Source organism: Poecilia reticulata, linkage group LG8 (assembly GCF_000633615.1).
Source record: "Poecilia reticulata strain Guanapo linkage group LG8, Guppy_female_1.0+MT, whole genome shotgun sequence".
Taxonomy (NCBI): Eukaryota; Metazoa; Chordata; class Actinopteri; order Cyprinodontiformes; family Poeciliidae; genus Poecilia; species Poecilia reticulata.
In genome coordinates this window covers 2529097-2547005 of record NC_024338.1, presented here as the reverse complement: position 1 = coordinate 2547005, position 17909 = coordinate 2529097, and the positions used below count along the sequence as shown (strand labels likewise).

Here is a 17909-nt window from a genome sequence, read left to right as displayed (position 1 = left end):
TTGATTGATTGATTGATTGATTGATTGATTGATTGATTGATTGATTGATTGATTGATTGATTGATTGATTGATTGATTGATTGATTGATTGATTGGTTGGTGTGACTTGCGCGTGGAATGGTGAGCCCATTGCTCGGCAGCCTCACTGCTCTGAGCCAGTCAGCCTGAGAGCAGTGTGTGTGTGTGTGTGTGTGTGTGTGAATGGGTGAGTGACTGAATGTAGTGTGAAGAGCTTTGGCGCTGTACAGATACAGTTCATTTAATTGAATTCTCTGAATTGCCCTTATGTGTGTGTCTGTGTATGTCTGCATGTGTGTGTGTCTGCGTGTGTGTGTGTGTGTGTGCGTGCGTGTGTGTGTGTGTGTGTGTGCGTGCGTGTGTGCGTGTGTGTGTGTGCGTGCGTGCGTGCGTGTGCGTGTGTGTGTGTGTGTGTGTGTGGTTGTTAGTCCTGACTGGTGACCTTTCCAGGGTGTACCCCACCTCTCGCCCAATTCACTGATGGAGATAAGCCCCGCACCTCTCACATCCCTGCAGCGATTAGCAGCTATGATTGTCGAGTGTTTCAGTTTTGATCGTTTGGTTTTTACTTACTTGGATCCTTTCATATTGTTTATTCCTTTGTGTCTTCAGCTTCTTTGACTGCTTACCTTTTATTTGTGTATGTGAAATTAGATTGGTGTTTCCCTTCCTTTGTTTAACTCCATTTGTGTTCATTTGTTTCCCTTCCTCTGGTCCCTTCAGCCTGCCAGGAACAGGTGTTACTTATCACCTGATTTCCTCACCTGTTCCCCATGTCCTCCTTATCCACCTCCCCTCTGTGCATGCCTAGTTCTCTGGTCTCTGTTTTTCTCTGCCTCCTTCTCGTTACCTTTACTTGCTAGTTGCTCTGTGGTTGTTATTTTTGAGCTGCCTGTTCTCCCAGCGATAATCTCTGTCAGTCTCCTATTGTTTATTCTTCATTAAAGTCACTCTGTTCCACTGAAAGCCTCTGCACTTGGGTCCTCAACAAATCACATTGTGACAGAAGCAGGTTCAAACAATGGATAGTTGTTATTACAGTTCAGTCAGACAACTATTATGTCAAAGTTCAAATATGTCTCTACTGGTTGGGTCTGGCCTCTTGTCTCTGGTTTTGCTGCCCAGGAGGTCAGTGATGAGTGAGCCTCATTTTCCAGCTGATCTTCTGCTTCAACAGTTCCATTAATTCAGATGTAAAGTATGTGGACCAACAGTCAGACTAGGTAGGCTTAATCCTTCCACTCTTCTGCTAGGACAAGTTAAACAATATGAAGGGTAAGGAATGGCTGACTATCAAAAATGCAAGATAATATCTTTTGCAAACTGCTGATTTAGCCTATTATTAGCAGACATGTCTAGTTGCAAATTTAGCATTTTCCAGTTTTGTTCATAAAATGGTTTTAAAAAATGGTTCTAAATTCTGTTTTTGTCATCTGTCCTTCATTTCTGCTATCTCTTGAAAGCCTTCCTCCTTCCTGCCTTACTAAGCTAATGTTTTGGTCTGCTCTGTTGCATCTTCACACACTAGGTGTAAAAATGGTTACAACTCCCACTCAGTTCTTTCTATATTAATGCAAACCTACATGGATTCCAGCACAGCCTTGGCACCCGGCACATCTGATCTCATCTCAAGCTGAATGTGCTGCAGCACAGACACTCAGATGGGGAAAGTAAAAATAATTTAATCCCATGGATGAGCAACTAGCAATAGTTTGTCTGTTACTGTTATTATTTTTATTGGATTTCAGTAAATTAAGATCTCAGCTTCCTGTTTTCTCCAATCATATCATAATTGAGTTTCTCTGTTCTTTCTGTTTGGATTTACCTGAAATGAAAATGTATCTCTATTTCTGTCTCCCTCTCATTCTTCACTAGTTCCGTCCTTCTGGGGCCTGGTCAACTCGGCCTGGAACTTGTGTGCCATCGGGAAGAGACAGTCCCCCATTGACATAGAAACCACTCACATGATCTTTGACCCTCACCTGACCCCTCTGAGGCTGAACACAGGAGGACGAAAGGTAAGGATGGAAGAACTCATGAAATACTGAGTGTGAAGTGTGAGGAGTGTTTGTTCTCAACCAGCTGCTGGCCATAATTTACCACAGCAGTTCAAAATAGAACCAATCACTAGCTGTATTTCCTTTACTAACATACACAAAACGTTGTCTATATTTTGCTAATGTAAAAAAAAAAAAAAAAAAAGTGCAACTCTGGTGTTTCTATTTTATAGGAAACGCAATTAAAATCACACCTGAATAAGTTTGTGCACATAATAAACATTCCTCATCCCAGCACCAAAACGTTTGATCAACAAAACAAATGTTTCTTTTTAATTGGTGTTTCCATTAAGCAAATAAAAAATATCAAATTGTGTAACAATCTGGTCAATGGAAGCACAGCTACTGTCTTCATTAAAAATAGTGTCTAACCAAAGCTTCAGCTGTGTCCTCATGTGCGGTCTGTTTGACTGCACCATAATCCAGAGGCATTTAGTCTTTTTCAGAGGAATCCATTGTAACTATATGACATAAATTCCTCTATGAAGAAGACAAAGACTCTCTATTTTCTTGTTGAAAATGACATTTTGAAGCTACTTATGGTAGTTTTCTTTTCTTTTTATTGTCCTGTCCATTAAAAATGTGAGTACTTCCTCTTGATGATGACTGTTGTGAAAGTTTTTTCGAGAAGGCTCACAGCCAAGTCCTTCATAGCGTCCGTTCTGATTTCCAGTACGGATCAGGCTGAAGGGACATGGAACATTACCTCTCTGGGTGGAACAGAGCCAGTGAGGTGTATTAGGGATAACTTCTGCATGCGGTTTAGACTGTGGTACCCAGCCTCTCATTTTCTGGAGTGGACCACGTATTTAGGTGTTGAGAAACTCACGGCTGACTGCCTCTAAGTTGGAGTTCTTTCCACAGAGTAAAACTGTTGACTATTTGTGGTTTCAAGATTCCCGAAGGAAGATTCTAATTTGGTGCCAATGAACAATTAGCAATTAGAATCTGTTTTCCCTACTTAGTAGGGAATCTGATTTAGATCGATACTAGTGTGGTAGTATCAATACTTCAGCTTCAGCTTAGACACCTATAAACTTTGATTTATTTTGTTTAGATCCATGACACAATTTTGTTAAAGGATCCCCCCCTTAGCAGGGAGTGAAATTAATCTGAAGGGCTCTCTTTTAATCGACAGTAAATTGTGAAAATAAATTAGACATTGAAAGGCACAGTTGGGTAAATGGGCAAATGTATTTACTTAGAGGACATTTAAAGAAATTCATACAATTAAAATAAGCAAACATATCCAGGCGGATATTTTAAATTTAGGCCATAAAGGGTAAAATAGCTGATACAGGACCGGTGTTGGTGATAATGGCCGTGCATCGTATCGATACTAAAACATGCAGTATTCTACACCTCCACACAGCACTTCAGATTACCCAGACTTCTTGGAGTATGCGGATGTTGTTTTAGAAGAAATGCCATTTAGGAATTCTGTTGTGCTTCAGGACGACTTTGATTAATAATGAAGTCACCCTGAAGAGTGCGTTTAGGAGGAACAACCCCTCTTCTAGCTGGAGGAAGGGAGGCTGTTCCCTTGACAACCAGCCTCAGATAAATGAATGAGTGAACAGATTTTATTGTCTCATAATCAGCAGTAGCTATGTGAAGTAACAGTTTACTTTGCTTTCACAATGATGACCAGACAACTGAAAGACTGCTTTCAAAGAATGGACGAATTATCAGGCCATTACAAAGCTAATAAATCATCAACATCTCAATCATTCCTTCACATTGAAGGTTTATTACCGGTTAGCTCAATAGATACACAGGAGGAAGTTTTGTCATTCACTCACGTTTCATACAGAAGGAATGGGGCTAAACTGAAGACCATCTTGCTTTCTACACCGACATGCAGCTGCTAATACCATAACAGCAACAATTTAAAAGAAGATCATTTTTACAGCAGATATATCACCTACTTGGTACTGAAAACGGAAAATTTATGGAAAAATGCCTAAAGAATAATTTAAACAACAGAGCAGTTTTTCTAACTTGGTTTTTCTTCCAAAATTGATCAAATGCAACATTAGCAACTGTAAAACTAAACTAAACATCCTTAGAGAAGCATAATAATTTCACAGAAAGGCAGGAAATTGTCATTTACTCCAATCTATTGTGTTGAACCTTTGAATATAAATTTTATATGTTAATAATGTTGCCTTTTATTTGTGTCAGAATGAAAAATTAGGACCTGGGAATGAATCTACCTCCAACTTAAATAACAAGCTATTTCTCAGAATGTGATTCATTTCAAAATTTGCTGCCTTTCTTTAGTGAGATGCAAACAATCATAAAAAACTGAGTATTACTGAAGATATTACTACAGAACCATTTTAGATTGTTTGGTCTGAGTTGCTCCACAAAATTGTATTTCACAGAGCAATAGATTTCACTGATTATGGAATGATTAAAAATGCACTTGCATGTAAATGAAATAAATTGCAGTAGTTAGAACAACAGGATAACGACTTATCCTTTCTAAAAGTATCAATCGCTGCTAAAGCAAATTTTTAAAATGGCAAAAAACAATCTGAACAATCCTACAAACCATATACTAATAGCTATGTGACAATACAGTAATAATTGAGGGTGTTATTGTACAAAAGTTGTCCGTTTGATACACATCCATACAGAACAAATCCAGCACTGCTTTAAACTTGAACTCATGCAGAATGTTTGTGTGAATCATAGCTCAACTTGAAAAAATTACTCCAAAACAAATCACAGAGGAACACAAAAGTTTGTCATGCAGCTCCAGTGAAGAAGACAGATGAACTTTATTTTTCCTTTGGTACCAGCAGCTCGCTCTGCACAGAGCCGATGTACTCACCTGAAACAACTTCAAGCCGAATAATAAACATCATAGTGGTGGAGAAAAATCAGCTGGCGTCCAGATGGCCACCTGGCGCATCCAGTCATTTGAAATTTAGTCCACTTCTGAAACATAATAAAATCAAACTAAATTCAGGAATTGTAAAAAAATATAGATTTTAATTATTATTATTTCTCTTGATTTAAGCATTCCAGAAACGTAGGGAAGCATGATATTTGTACTGATAGTAATAAGACCTTTTTATTTGCTTCAAATTTGGCTGAATGAAAGCCATTTTGTCCACAGTAACGAGTTAATTATAGACCACTTCTGACGAACACCTCATTAAGCAGGTCTTTGTTTCTAACAGCTCATCTTGTTGTGATGAGGGCTCTAAAGTATCACAGGCCTGAACTTCACTGTGTTCTCAGAAAGCAGCATGAGCGACTCATCATGGCTGCTGTGGCTGCAGTTGTTCACACAAGATAGCATGAAATCACAAGAGCGACAGCAGAAGGTCGAGCCTCTCTAATCCAAACCAGCAGAGAATGTAGGTCAGCTGGGCTAATGAAATATCTGGTTTACTGAGATGCTATACCGGAGCTCATGTACGTGGAGTTCTATGCAAATCCAGGGAGCTGTTCTCTGTTTGGTCTAATTTATAATGAAAATGCATCAATTTTAATGCGCCTCATGTTGTTTGAATATGGCCAGAACTTTATACATGTGCATACAGAAAATTGTTTCCGTGACTCACACTATGCAGAAATATTTTATTACAAACTTGAGGTAAAATATGTGTTAAAATACTTGATGTAAAATTAAAATGAAACGAATAGTTGTTTCTCCAGCTCAACAGAAACAAAACTGAAGTTATTATCTTTGGACCTAAAGAGGAATGATTCAGATTCCACACAGCTTCACTTATTACAGGCTGAAATCTATGTGTGGTAATGAACTCTTCAGAGCCACATAAAAACAGTTACAAAGTCGGCCTTCTGTCACCTGAAGAATATTTCCAGGATTAGATGACTAATGTCCCAACAAGATCTAGAGAAACTCATCCAGGCATTTATCTTTAGTCGCATTAATTACTACAGCAGTGTCTTCACAGGTCTGACTAAGAAATCAAGCCTCAGGCTGCAGCTGATCCAGAACGCTGCTGCTGGTGTTCTGATTAAAACCAGGAAGATGGAGAACATCACCCAGTTCTACAGTCCTTCACTGAAAGAACAGACTTTAAAATACTGTTAGTTTATAAATCACTGAACGTTTTAGCACCACAATACATCAAAGTTCTACTGCTGATGTATCAACCTTCCAGACCTCCCAGGTCTTCTGGTTCTGGTTCTGCTCTGCATCCCCAGAACCAGAACCAAACATGGAGAAGCAGCATTCAACTTCTATACACCACAAATCTGGAACAAATTTCCAGAAAACTGTAAAACAGCTGAAACACTGAATTCCTTTAAATCTAGGCTAAAATATCACCTGTTTAGAGTTGCTTTAGAATCATATTGGCCAAAATATTTGATATGTGTTCATGATTTTGATGATGGCACTCATCAAAAAGTAATGTTGTTTCCGGTTTTCCCAATTGTTGACTATATTGTGTTTTTTTATGACTTTGCATGATTGTGTTTTTATGATGCAAAGCACTTTGTTTGCCTTGTTGCTGAAATGTGCTATAAAATAAATGTGTTTGATTGAAAGCTGTTGTCAATTGTCAGAGGAAAAGAACTGCACAAACATACATTATGAGTCTAAATATCGATTTGGGACATTTGAACACATGAACAGGGTTCTTCAAAGTGTGAGGTTTTCCTGGGGCATGAGAATTCTTCTGGAGCAGGAGGGGCAAGACGAGAAAAAAACAAACAAAAAAACAAGTTTTCTTCCTGAATTGTTGTGGATTAACTCTATCCAGATCCACTCTGACCAGCTTCTCTGTTCATCATAATTATTCTACAGATGATAGATGTTAATGGCCATATTTACTCACATGAATGTTCCACAATTCTACTTTCATGTTTTTAACACTGTGTACATATACTCTTACCTGAGCTCATTTAGCTGATGGAATTGTATTACATTTAAAACAGTGTTTTATCTCCACAGAACCTTTATCCTCTCCTTTATCAGCCTCCACTCTAAACAGGAACGTTCTTAGAACTATCACACAACAAACTCATCCCATTTAGTTCATCGTCTCTGTTAATTATTGTGACTGTTTTTGTTCTCTATTTTTTTATTTCCCACAAAATGCAACTCTTATTTGCAAGAGCAAACTGAATCATTTTGTCTGCACTCTTGCTTACAGACAGCAGTTTATCTGTTCAGAAGCTAAGCCGGCAGATTTTTCAAACATCCACTAAAAATATGATCTGCATTAAATCTGCAGCAAAGATCTCACCCTCATCTTGTCTCCATGTAAGCCTCATGAATGATTGTGCTACTGATTTGCTGCTTTTTGCTCTTCCATCTTCAGAAAGGTTGTATGAGGTGAAAAACATTTGATACTCTCAGGTTGCTAGAATGATTCATCCATCAGCTTCTCCCCAGGAAGTTGTTTATTTTTTCTTTGTTGCATGGAAAGATGAAATCCTCTGAACATGCATTAATAACTCAGGACTAAATAACAATTAAAACTAAATACACTCTACATCTGATTTCTTCTGCTTTTGAACTTCCATTTTCTCCAAAGTAAACCTTAAAAGTGTCTACTATCAAAAACTACATTCACACTCCATTAGAGTATCTGATCATGACCTTCACTCTCAATAGCTGCGTTTCCATTACAAATGTACGCAAAACTTTGTTCATATTCTACTAATGTTGAAAAACACAATTTCAAAATCGCCAGTGTTTCCATTAAATAAGAAACGTAATTAAAATGACACGTAAATAAGTTTGATCATGTGATAAGTAAAAAAAGTAAAACATCCATCATCATCATCCTCCTCCCATTTCCTATCTTCTTCTTCGTTGTTTCTGCCAGTAGTAACATCTGGTTGTTGATCACATGACTTGTGCGATGCGAATAACATGTTTCCATTGCAAATCCGCACAACGCTAATTGTGATGCAGCTGAAAAACCATCTTATCCTAACACAAAAACGTTTTATCAGAAACCATGTCTCTTTTTTTTAATTGACGTGTTTCCGTTAAGCAAATTTATTTTCATTATACAATTTGCACAATTATATGGTGAATGGAAACGCAGCCTACTATCACTGCTGATGTGTTCCAGGACCTCGTTTGTGGTGTATATATAGAAACCTATCGCAGCTTTAAACTTCTCCCAAGCTTTTCTTTTTGTCTTCATGCTGGTTGTTCTCTAACAGATTTCTGAGGCCAGAAGCAGAACTGTTACATTTATACTGAGACTAATATGCCCATATAAACTCTGCTTACAAATTAGGAAAATAAAATTTAAGAAAGGATTACAGTGGATTTTGGGCTGTAGGAGCGTAAATAAATGCTGCACTTTTCGTATTTTGGGACACATTTATTTAAAAACCATCCAAAAATGTTGAGTCCATCTGCCTCCAAAAACCAAAAAAATATGACCTTTTGAAGTTTGTGGTTGTGAAAACAACAAAATGTGGAAAAAATTCAAGAGTTATTCACACTTCTGCAAGGTGTGAACTGTACATCTTTATACTGTAAAGATGTGCAGTATAATTACTGTACATCTTTTTAGCTGTGTTAATAACTTCCTTCCTTTGCCCTTTTTAGTTGGAATTTTTGTTCCGTTGTGTTTGAATTTTAGAGGAGAACTACAGTGCAGGGAGACAGCTTGACAGACTGAATGCCTGGGCCAAGATTTGCCAGCCGACTGGCAGGATTCAAACAGTAAACAGCAGGAGAGAGACAATGAGCTCACATGTTCTTCCTCTGCTGCTCCAGCTTCCTGTCTGCAAAGATCAGTTTATACTGTGCTGGTTAGGAAGAGGAGATGCAACACCACCTCTGCATTTCTAATCTGAATATCTTCAGCCAGACTAGTTGTTCTTCCATCAAACATTAAAAGTTCTTTACTCTGGCCTGGCAGAGTTGATACTTTGTTTCCACCGTGGTTTTTATTGGCTCCCAGACATCTGGCGGTTGAAACATTAATAACTCTTACTACATTAAACATTGACTCGCAATTGGAGTTGTTTTGTTTGAGGATACTTGCAGTGCTTCTGTGAACCAAGGTAAAAAACGGGCGTTCAGTCTCAGCTTTACTTTGACAGTTTAACTTTGTTTCTTGAAAAAAAACAGCAGGAGTCATTTGGCTTCTGTTCATTAAACTCTTAGGATGTTACATTTCCTGGATGACTGAGAATCTAAACCAATATAGAATATTAACACCATGTTCCTATTTTTAAATGATTACAGTAGATGAAAAATACTCAAGATGAATCTTTGTACCCTTTTATTTATCTTACATACATAAATATCACAAAATAAGACTTGAGTTCTTGATGGTAGCAGAATTTGATAAAGCTTTGAATGAAAATTGAACCATTTTTTAAACCCTGTTTTAATATTCTTCAGAAAACAGTTATAATTTGAATGTATCTAGATGTAGTTTGGTAGCAACGTCTCTCTCTCTGTCAGGTTATCTGTGCTTGTTGGATGTAGCACATGTTGGATCATAAAGGTCAACATGCTGTGTGTAGCTGCAGGTGTAAAGTCTTTCAGAAAATCAGTCTTCCATCTGTTACGTCCCAAAGGCAGCCTGGGGGTACAGGTGGAAAAGCAGACACCACTGCATGTAACACTGCATGTAAACCTGGAACCTACATTGAATAGATAGGGACTATCTGACATGAAGCCACGTCAGCAGGTAGGAGAAGAGCTGGTATTAGCTGGCTGCATTACTCAGCTTTTTGTTTTCAGTCCCTCCTTTCAGTTTTATGTTAAAATACAATAACCATTCTCAGCTGCTTTCTATCATATTTGTAGTCCTAATGGACAGAGCTAAGGATCATCCTTCTCTATGAAGGATGCTCCATGAATGAGTAAAAAGTGATCAATCAACACAAAAGGACACAGGCCTCCCTAGTCTTCAGCTGATCAGTGCCCATAGTTCCTAATGAGAGTGCAGGACATAGACATAATATAAGAATAGACGCCTCATGGACCGCTCTCGCCTATTGTCGCTGACGAGATTTAGGGCGGCCATCTTGGAGAGGTCGACTGCTCCACTCAGCGTTATGTGTTCAGCAGGTACAATGACGTATCAGCGCATTTAATCGATCATAACACGCTTTTTTGTTACTGGAAACCGTATTCAAACATCTATCAAAGCTACATTTATAAACACTTGTATTTTTTAAGTATGTTTTTAACACATAGTTCAGCATATTTAAATATGCTTAGTGGCTATAACAATAGAATAGGAATGGAATATTCTGATACTGATGTATGATGAGCATATTACAGAGCACACAGCCGTTCATAATTTATTTAATAAATTATTTAGTAATATCAATACATATTTATATAACTATACAAACACAAATAAATAATGATTAATAATGACACAAATAAATGATTAATACTAAAAAATATATATTGGATACATGTTTGTATGTATGTATGTATGTATGTATGTATGTATGTATGTATGTATGTATGTATGTATGTATGTATGTATGTATGTATGTATGTATGTATGTATGTNTATGTATGTATGTATGTATGTATGTATGTATGTATGTATGTATGTATGTATGTATGTATGTATGTATGTATGTATGTATGTATGTATGTATGTATATACATATATATATATGTTTTTCAGCCGACGTGTTCTAGCTTCAGAGATTCAGCAGCTGAGATTGAGTCCAAAATCCGATGTGAGATTCATCCGTGCTGCAGTGAATCCGTCTCTCTTTATAGATATCTCCCTCTTCTTCCTCACATTGTGTCTTTATGAAACCTTCAAAACAAAAACGGAAGATTTGGGATGTATCTTACTTTTGACAGAGTGAGAGAATTACATATAAATAATAGTCTTTACCACCTGTGTAAACTTTGCTGGTGAATGTTATAACACGTAATATAAGTTTTATGATATGTGTTATATTGTTTCATTTCTAATGTATGCTATTGTGTTAGATAATATTAGTCAATGTTAGAGAATAATTAATTTTTTTAGATTTACGGAATCTCAGTTAGCCTTCATAGAGGGGCTGAACCCCGTATTACACCAAGCACTGTAGCTAATGTTAGCTGGTATCTCGCCAATGGACATAAATACAGTAAAGTAATATTCCAATCACAAAATATACACAATAATATGTCCATCTTACTTGTGAAATGTTGTTTGTGGAGCCCTCACATCAATAGTCCATCGATCCGAACAACAATATCCCTCAGTGATGAGGCATCTTCTGCTGTTTTGATTGAGCAAAGTAAGAGGTGAAATACCGCTCCAAGATGGGCGCCGTATTTCCTGCGTCGGAGCAGCCAATGCGGGGTCTACTCTTATATTATGTCTATGGTGCAGGACAGTAGAGAGCCTTCCTTTGAGTCAGATGGCTGATGGCCAATTCCTTAAAAACAACTTGAGTTTCTGATCTGTGTGTCAGCTCTCTGCCCTCTCTCTCTCTTGGCAGTGGGGACTGTCAGCCTTGGAATCAGCAGTTGCTATGTCTGCCCTGGGAGGTTGTTGATTCTGTGATACGGTCTTGATGTCTCATTCTGGATTCAAAACAGTGAAACAAATAATGATCTCCTCTCAAATCTCAACAAAACAATGTGGATGTGGATTTCAGGAGTAACAGAAACGTGTCAAAACCAATTTTCATCATGTGAAAAGTGGAGGGGGAGTGTGCAGTGGATACCTCAGTCCTCCAGCAGGCTGAAACACAGGCTGAACTGTCTGCAAGAAGAAGGAACAGAGAAAAGTGTACTACTTGAAGCTTAGACCCTTCAGTGTTTGCAGCTGCAAATCATCTGTTAATCTGTTGTGAAGAGTTCAATCTCTTCTGCTGTGATCTGTTGGGCAGCGACTGTTTTAAAAAAGTCTGGCACTGCTCTGGGGACTACTGTGGAACCGATGCAGAACGATAGGTAAAGAATGCATCATTAAATGCAGAACATAACATGGAAAACTCTGACTATAATGCAAAGTGTCTTTGTGGATTTAAAGCTTGGTCAAAGCCACTGCAACACAGACCACTACAGAAGATGCTTTCTTCCATCACCATCTCTGACTCTAGACGGTTTTCCTGAATGAAACTGGGACCTTTCACCCAACATCTGTTGGAGCTGGAAATTGTGACTTTCCATTGTTTAGGCTTAACACTATTCCAAATAGAGCAGGCCTTAGAGCAAGACAGGACTGAAGCTATCAATAATTCAAACTATTCAGATTTCATACAATAAATATTTAAATTACTGACAGTCCAGTGAAGTGAGCTGGTCTGCTTTATGGATATTTTTCTTTCCCATCTTCTCACTAACCAATATAAAATAGCCTTAAACTTGTTAAATATCAGTTTACCTCAAAAGCTAAACGCTAGCTAAACTAAGATAGCTAGGGGTTAAACGTAGCTCAGTGCTCCTGCATTCCAGTAATAGTTTCGCTCTGCTCATGCTGCGGTCAGCAATAGCAAACTGCTGCTGCTTTGCTATGTCTAACAAATCGCTAACAATTAATATTGTTATTTAGCGTGCTTGAACTTGAGAGATTGTTTAAAACAGCAAAACTGAGCTTCTTTACACCCGTCTCAAAATACTAAATAAGATCCATCACTGCGGTGACTGATCAATAGATTAAGAACTCTGAGCCATGTGGTTCTCCATTTGTGATCATGTTTGAGTTCAAGTCAATTACCAAAACCCTTGAATTCTGTTATGCATCCAGGGTTTTCTGCATAACTTCAAAAGGTTTTGTGGTCACACTGTTGTGTTTGTTCCATTGGAAGTAAGAACATGTGAAGGATAATACTCTGAACTTCCTAAGAATCACATAGTAAAGTAAAGTGAGGTTCTGCTCTTTGCTCAAATCAGGGACTTGAATTTTAGTAGCATTTAATACCAGGAATTAAAAATCCTCCTGGGTTCCTGCACTGACTTGTGCTTCACTGGTTTTTCACTGTAGTCTGATTAGCTTTACCATGATGTGTGACTGCAGGCTGCATGCTGCTTTACTGCACCGTGGATCAGAGTTTTTGGTGTTTTGAGTCGGCCTGGCTGGAATTATCAGGGGAATGTGTGGGATTGTCTCAGAGCTCCCGGCTCAACTGAACCAAATTTTCCAGGTTTTCTGGGTATTTATAGATTTCGTGTGTGGGATGGTTTCAGCACAGTCAGCTATTTTTTTCATTTTATTTTTATTTTTTGCCCGTACTTCAATTCTGTTTTTGTTTTGTTTTTTATCACAACTGCATTTTATTAGCCATCCAAACCAGAGCACAACACTGACTTACTGTGGTCTGCAGGTTCATTTATATTCACACCTGACTTTCATGTTCCAACAAAAACTCAGCAGTACAACATTTTGGCATATTTCCAACAAAAACAAATTATGTGGATGATAATGAAAAATTCTTTCCAAACATCTTTTTATTCTAGTACCAACAGGTTGTCCTCCTGCGACGCTCATCTTAATGATAAAGATGAGCGTTTTCAACATCCAGCTAAAAAATGTGATGAACTTCAACTGAAAGAAGATTCTCTCTGCAGGTGTTATTTTATATTTCCAAAATTGTAAGAAAGTAAAGGCCAACAGCACCTGTGGTGACAGCTCAGCTTTCATATAACTGGATATTGTAAAGCTCACAGGCATACTTACTAGATGTTTTACAGCATGGGCATTTCAGGGACAAAGTGGAGACCGAATGCTTACCACTATGAGAGAGTGGTAAGCTTATTGCTAGGATGCTAGCAATAAGCTAGCATCCTAGCTTATTGCTAAAACTGAATAAAATGTTTTTTACTTTTTCTGCCCCTGCAGAGCCCGCCCAGGGGCTGGTGAGATCGATTCTCAGAAAAAACGTCCCATCCTCCAACTCATGTAGAAAACTGTCACTTGTGATGTTGAGAGATTTTTATTTGAACCAAATATTAATAACTGCTGCATTAACACATTAGGTAATAAGGAACATTTAATGAAATTAAATGACTCAAACATCCAAATCATGATGTCTAAAAAGCTCAGCTTTAACTTAAAATGTAAGTAAAACTACATTTATGCTATTCGTGATAATAATAACATAAAAAAAACACCTACTAAGGATTGAACTCTAGAGTTTGTCATGACCTCATTATGTTTTGGTGAGTGACAAATCCCCATCCGCCACAAAGGCCTCAACGTTTAACTGCCACGCTAACCTTCCTGGCAGCATCCTGTTGCCGTTAAACTGGAGTGCAGCACAAAGAATTTGTCCTATTTGAGAAGAGCAATGTGCAGGGTGTAAGTTTACTGAGATAAATTATTGATGTGGCAAAAAACAGGAATGCTTGAAAATATTAATGATAAGACATCTAGCTGCCGTTTGATCAGCCCCCTGATGAAGATGTCAGCAGAGGGTTAGCGTTCCAACATCGACAGGCTCCTCTAGAAAAGAACCAACTCAGGATTCCTGCTGCCTGGTTTTCTGAAACCAGATATGCAAATGTGTATACCCATGAACCTCCTCTGAATTTTCACTTATCCCGTTTTCTGAGTCCAGGCCAGGCGTACTCCACGGAGACGCACCTGGCACAACCTGGTGGAGGAGTGCTTTCATTTCTACCGTCGGTGTTTACTCACCAACCTGACAGACATTATGCAGGTAAGATGCTTACAATGGTTTTAATTTAGTTTCTGACATTTCCTAAATACTACAAAGTGATTGTAGTTCCTCCGTAGAGCAAAGTCTTCATAAATACTCATCCAAAATGTTCACACAACGTTTTCCCACAAATGCCCAAAAACCTAGTTTATCCACAAATACAGGATTTTATGTTTGATATTTTTTTAGTTTAATTGCTCTTTTAAGAGATCCTGTAAAAAGTGAAACTATAATAAGCTTATGCATTTATTAGACACTTATCAATACATACTTTTTTTTGTCTACACTCTGAGTTCTTGCCATTGACTATTTCTGTTTAGTTTTTTCTATTTTATATATATATTTTTTGTTTTTTTAGCGTTGTGTGTATTTTTGTTTTGCTTACTCAAAGGTAAAAATTGCATAAATAAATAATAGTCATGAAAAATAAATAAACTTTATTCACGGCAAATGTCTTGCTGATAATGCAACCTTACCTCAACTGAGCTGTTTACATCAGACTCAAATGAAAAGTTCAGCTGATCTGAAATGATCAAGAGAGAATAATCAGCCACTTCTTCCAGGAAGCCCCACATGCCTCGCAAGAGTTAAAAGCTCTATTTGAATATTTTATTTCATGATTAATGCTAGTGTGCATCTGCTGAGTGAGAGCTCATTGCACGGCCATCTGTCCTGGCCTGCATGCACACGCTCGAGGAAGAGCTGAGGAGAAAAGGAGGGAGATGGAGATCTCCACAGCAAGGATGTGTTAGTGCGTCGCAAAAAAGATATCAAGGATAAAGAGCAAACATGCTGATGTGTATCTATAAATTACTGTGACACCTTACCCAGGAGTCAAACAGAAAACTGGACACCCTGAGCTTTATGTATTACAGTCTGCATGATACCAGGTTATCTGACCATGTGTCACTCTGAGTCCTTCACTTCATCCATAATAGTAAATACTTCAGTAAGCCAGCTGACAAATGCTGCACATTTGGCCAATCAGCAGGAATTATACAACTCCCGGTTTCTGTCATCCTAAGAAATCTTTGTTATACTTCAGTCTGTGACTATAGACAAAAGAGAAATCATGCACATATTAACTCAAAGGCAGCCAGGTGAAGATTTGAAGGGAAGTACAGTCAGTACCTGTTCACACCCCTTGACATTTTTAACCTTTAACCACATTACAATAGCTGCGTTTCCACTGACCATATAATTCCGCAAATTGAAAGTCTGAAAATAAATTTGCTTAATGGAAACGTGGCAATGTCATGATAAGTTTTGACACTAGAATGAGGTGATTGTTTTGGATGTATTGAAATCAGCGTATTTTGCAAAACTGCCATGTAAACATTTTATTCACAACGTGATTCCTGTGATCAACAACAAAGCGTACATTTGTAAGTAATGGCATTCAAATCCTTTGCTTTTACCGATCTCTAAATATTCCTCGGCAGTAGCTTGGGGAGGATTAGGTCTTAAAGGCACAGTTTTATGTAAAACCAACTTTTTGAGCTTTACATGATGTTATAATGCAGGGTCAGGGAACTGTCCTGCATTATGGTGGAACTGTGTGTCTGCTGAGCTCATTATATGATCTATTTTTCAATGCTGGTAAAGATGTTTTTTAAGGGTTAATAGAGGAGCCATGTTGTGATGACTTCCTGAAGGCAGAGTTTCAAAAAGAGCAGGAGTTTCTTAAAGAGACAGAGGCCAAATTTCAGGACGTTAAATTATGAAATGACAAAATGTATTTTATGTTATATTTAATAGATAGAGCGTTTTATAATAATTGAAGGTAACAGTTACTTAATTGTGCTAGAAAATGGCCCGATGTGCCTGAAAAACACGTAACATTGCCCATTTAACATCAGGCCTTTGCAACACCTGACTGTTTTCTGCAGCCTCTGTGTTGCAGAGCAGCTGCAGTGATGACCAAACGTCAGAGGGCGGATCATCTGTCTCCAGAATGCCACACCTCTACCACCCTGCTCTGCATTAGCTTTCAGATGTTTATACTGATGGGCTGCCGTTGTACAGTGTATTATGGCCAAACATCTATACTTGTAAAAAGAACATTGTTCCATAAATCTAAAGCTTTATTTTGTTATAACTTTGCAAACACTTTGTCCTTCCACCGTTCTAAACCAGGCTATACTTGCTCAGTGTTTTAATAAATGGCCCCTCATAAACATTTCACATACTGAGATGTGTAGCGTCTGAAATGGAGCTCTGGGGTCTGTTGATTATCATCGTTTTGCCTCAACGCATTGGCAATATCCCTAAATATTTTTCCTCCTGTGTCTAATCTTTCTCTCCGGGGATGGATGGATTCCAATTTATTTGGAAAAAGGCCTTGCAGACTTTACAGACTGATGGGCAGCAACAGCTTTGTGTTCTTTGCCTTTTAAATTCTATGGAGCAACGAGGCTGTATTTGGTTCTCTACACGCAGGTTTTTAATTCTGGATTCTTTTTGTTTTTATGAATAATTACAGCATGGAATGTGTGTGTGTGTGTGTGTGTGCGTGGGTGCGTGTGTGTGTGGGTGTACGTGTGTGTGCACTTACGCACCTATCCAACAGGGGACATTCGTATCGTTTTACACTCACCAACAGGGGACCCTCCGGCCAAGAGGGGACATTTGTGTATGTGTGTGTGCGTGTGTGTGCGTGCGCGTACATGTGTGTGTATTCATGCACTTGATTTAGTACAACGAATAGCAGGGAGCAGGCATGCGAACAGTGTTGTTAAATAATATTTGGTGAAAGTAATAAAATATATCTGTTCAGTGCTTTGAACTGGGAGGAATGATTAATATTTTATCCCCAAAACTGAGTGTAAGAAAAATTTGAGACCCTGCAATAAAAACATACGCTGTTCACCCTCCAGATGTGCCAGAGCTTGTTTAGAGTTCTACTTTTACAGCCATCCGATTTTTTTTTTTCCTTTTAAGGATTTAGAGTTTTATATCAGAGAAGATTGTAGCATCAAGACTCCAAATACCAGCATTCACCCAGACAAAATAACAGATCCTCTCTTCTATTATTACTCCATACCAATACTTTAGCAACACATCACTTTTATTTTTTTTATTTGTAGAAAATGTTTTGAATCATGTACAATTTTCTGTCGATGTCACAGTAGCATATCGCTTTGTGTTGGTCTGTCACATTAAATTCCTATGAAATATATTTATGCTTGTGGTTGGGTGTGAATACTTTTGATAGTCACTGTATAAGTGTATGTGTGT

At 38.0% G+C, this 17909-nt stretch overlaps 1 protein-coding gene across 2 annotated transcripts in view; it reads left to right on the top strand.

Moving 5' to 3' along the window:
- The window catches only part of LOC103468161 (carbonic anhydrase-related protein 10-like), a 90566-nt gene that overhangs the window by 47534 nt on the left and 25123 nt on the right, over window positions 1–17909 (top strand). For both annotated transcript variants that reach the window (XM_008415047.2, XM_008415046.2), the window contains exon 3: window positions 1894–2036. In XM_008415047.2, the coding sequence (XP_008413269.1) occupies window positions 1894–2036 (143 nt within the window). The remainder of the gene's footprint in view (window positions 1–1893; window positions 2037–17909) is intronic.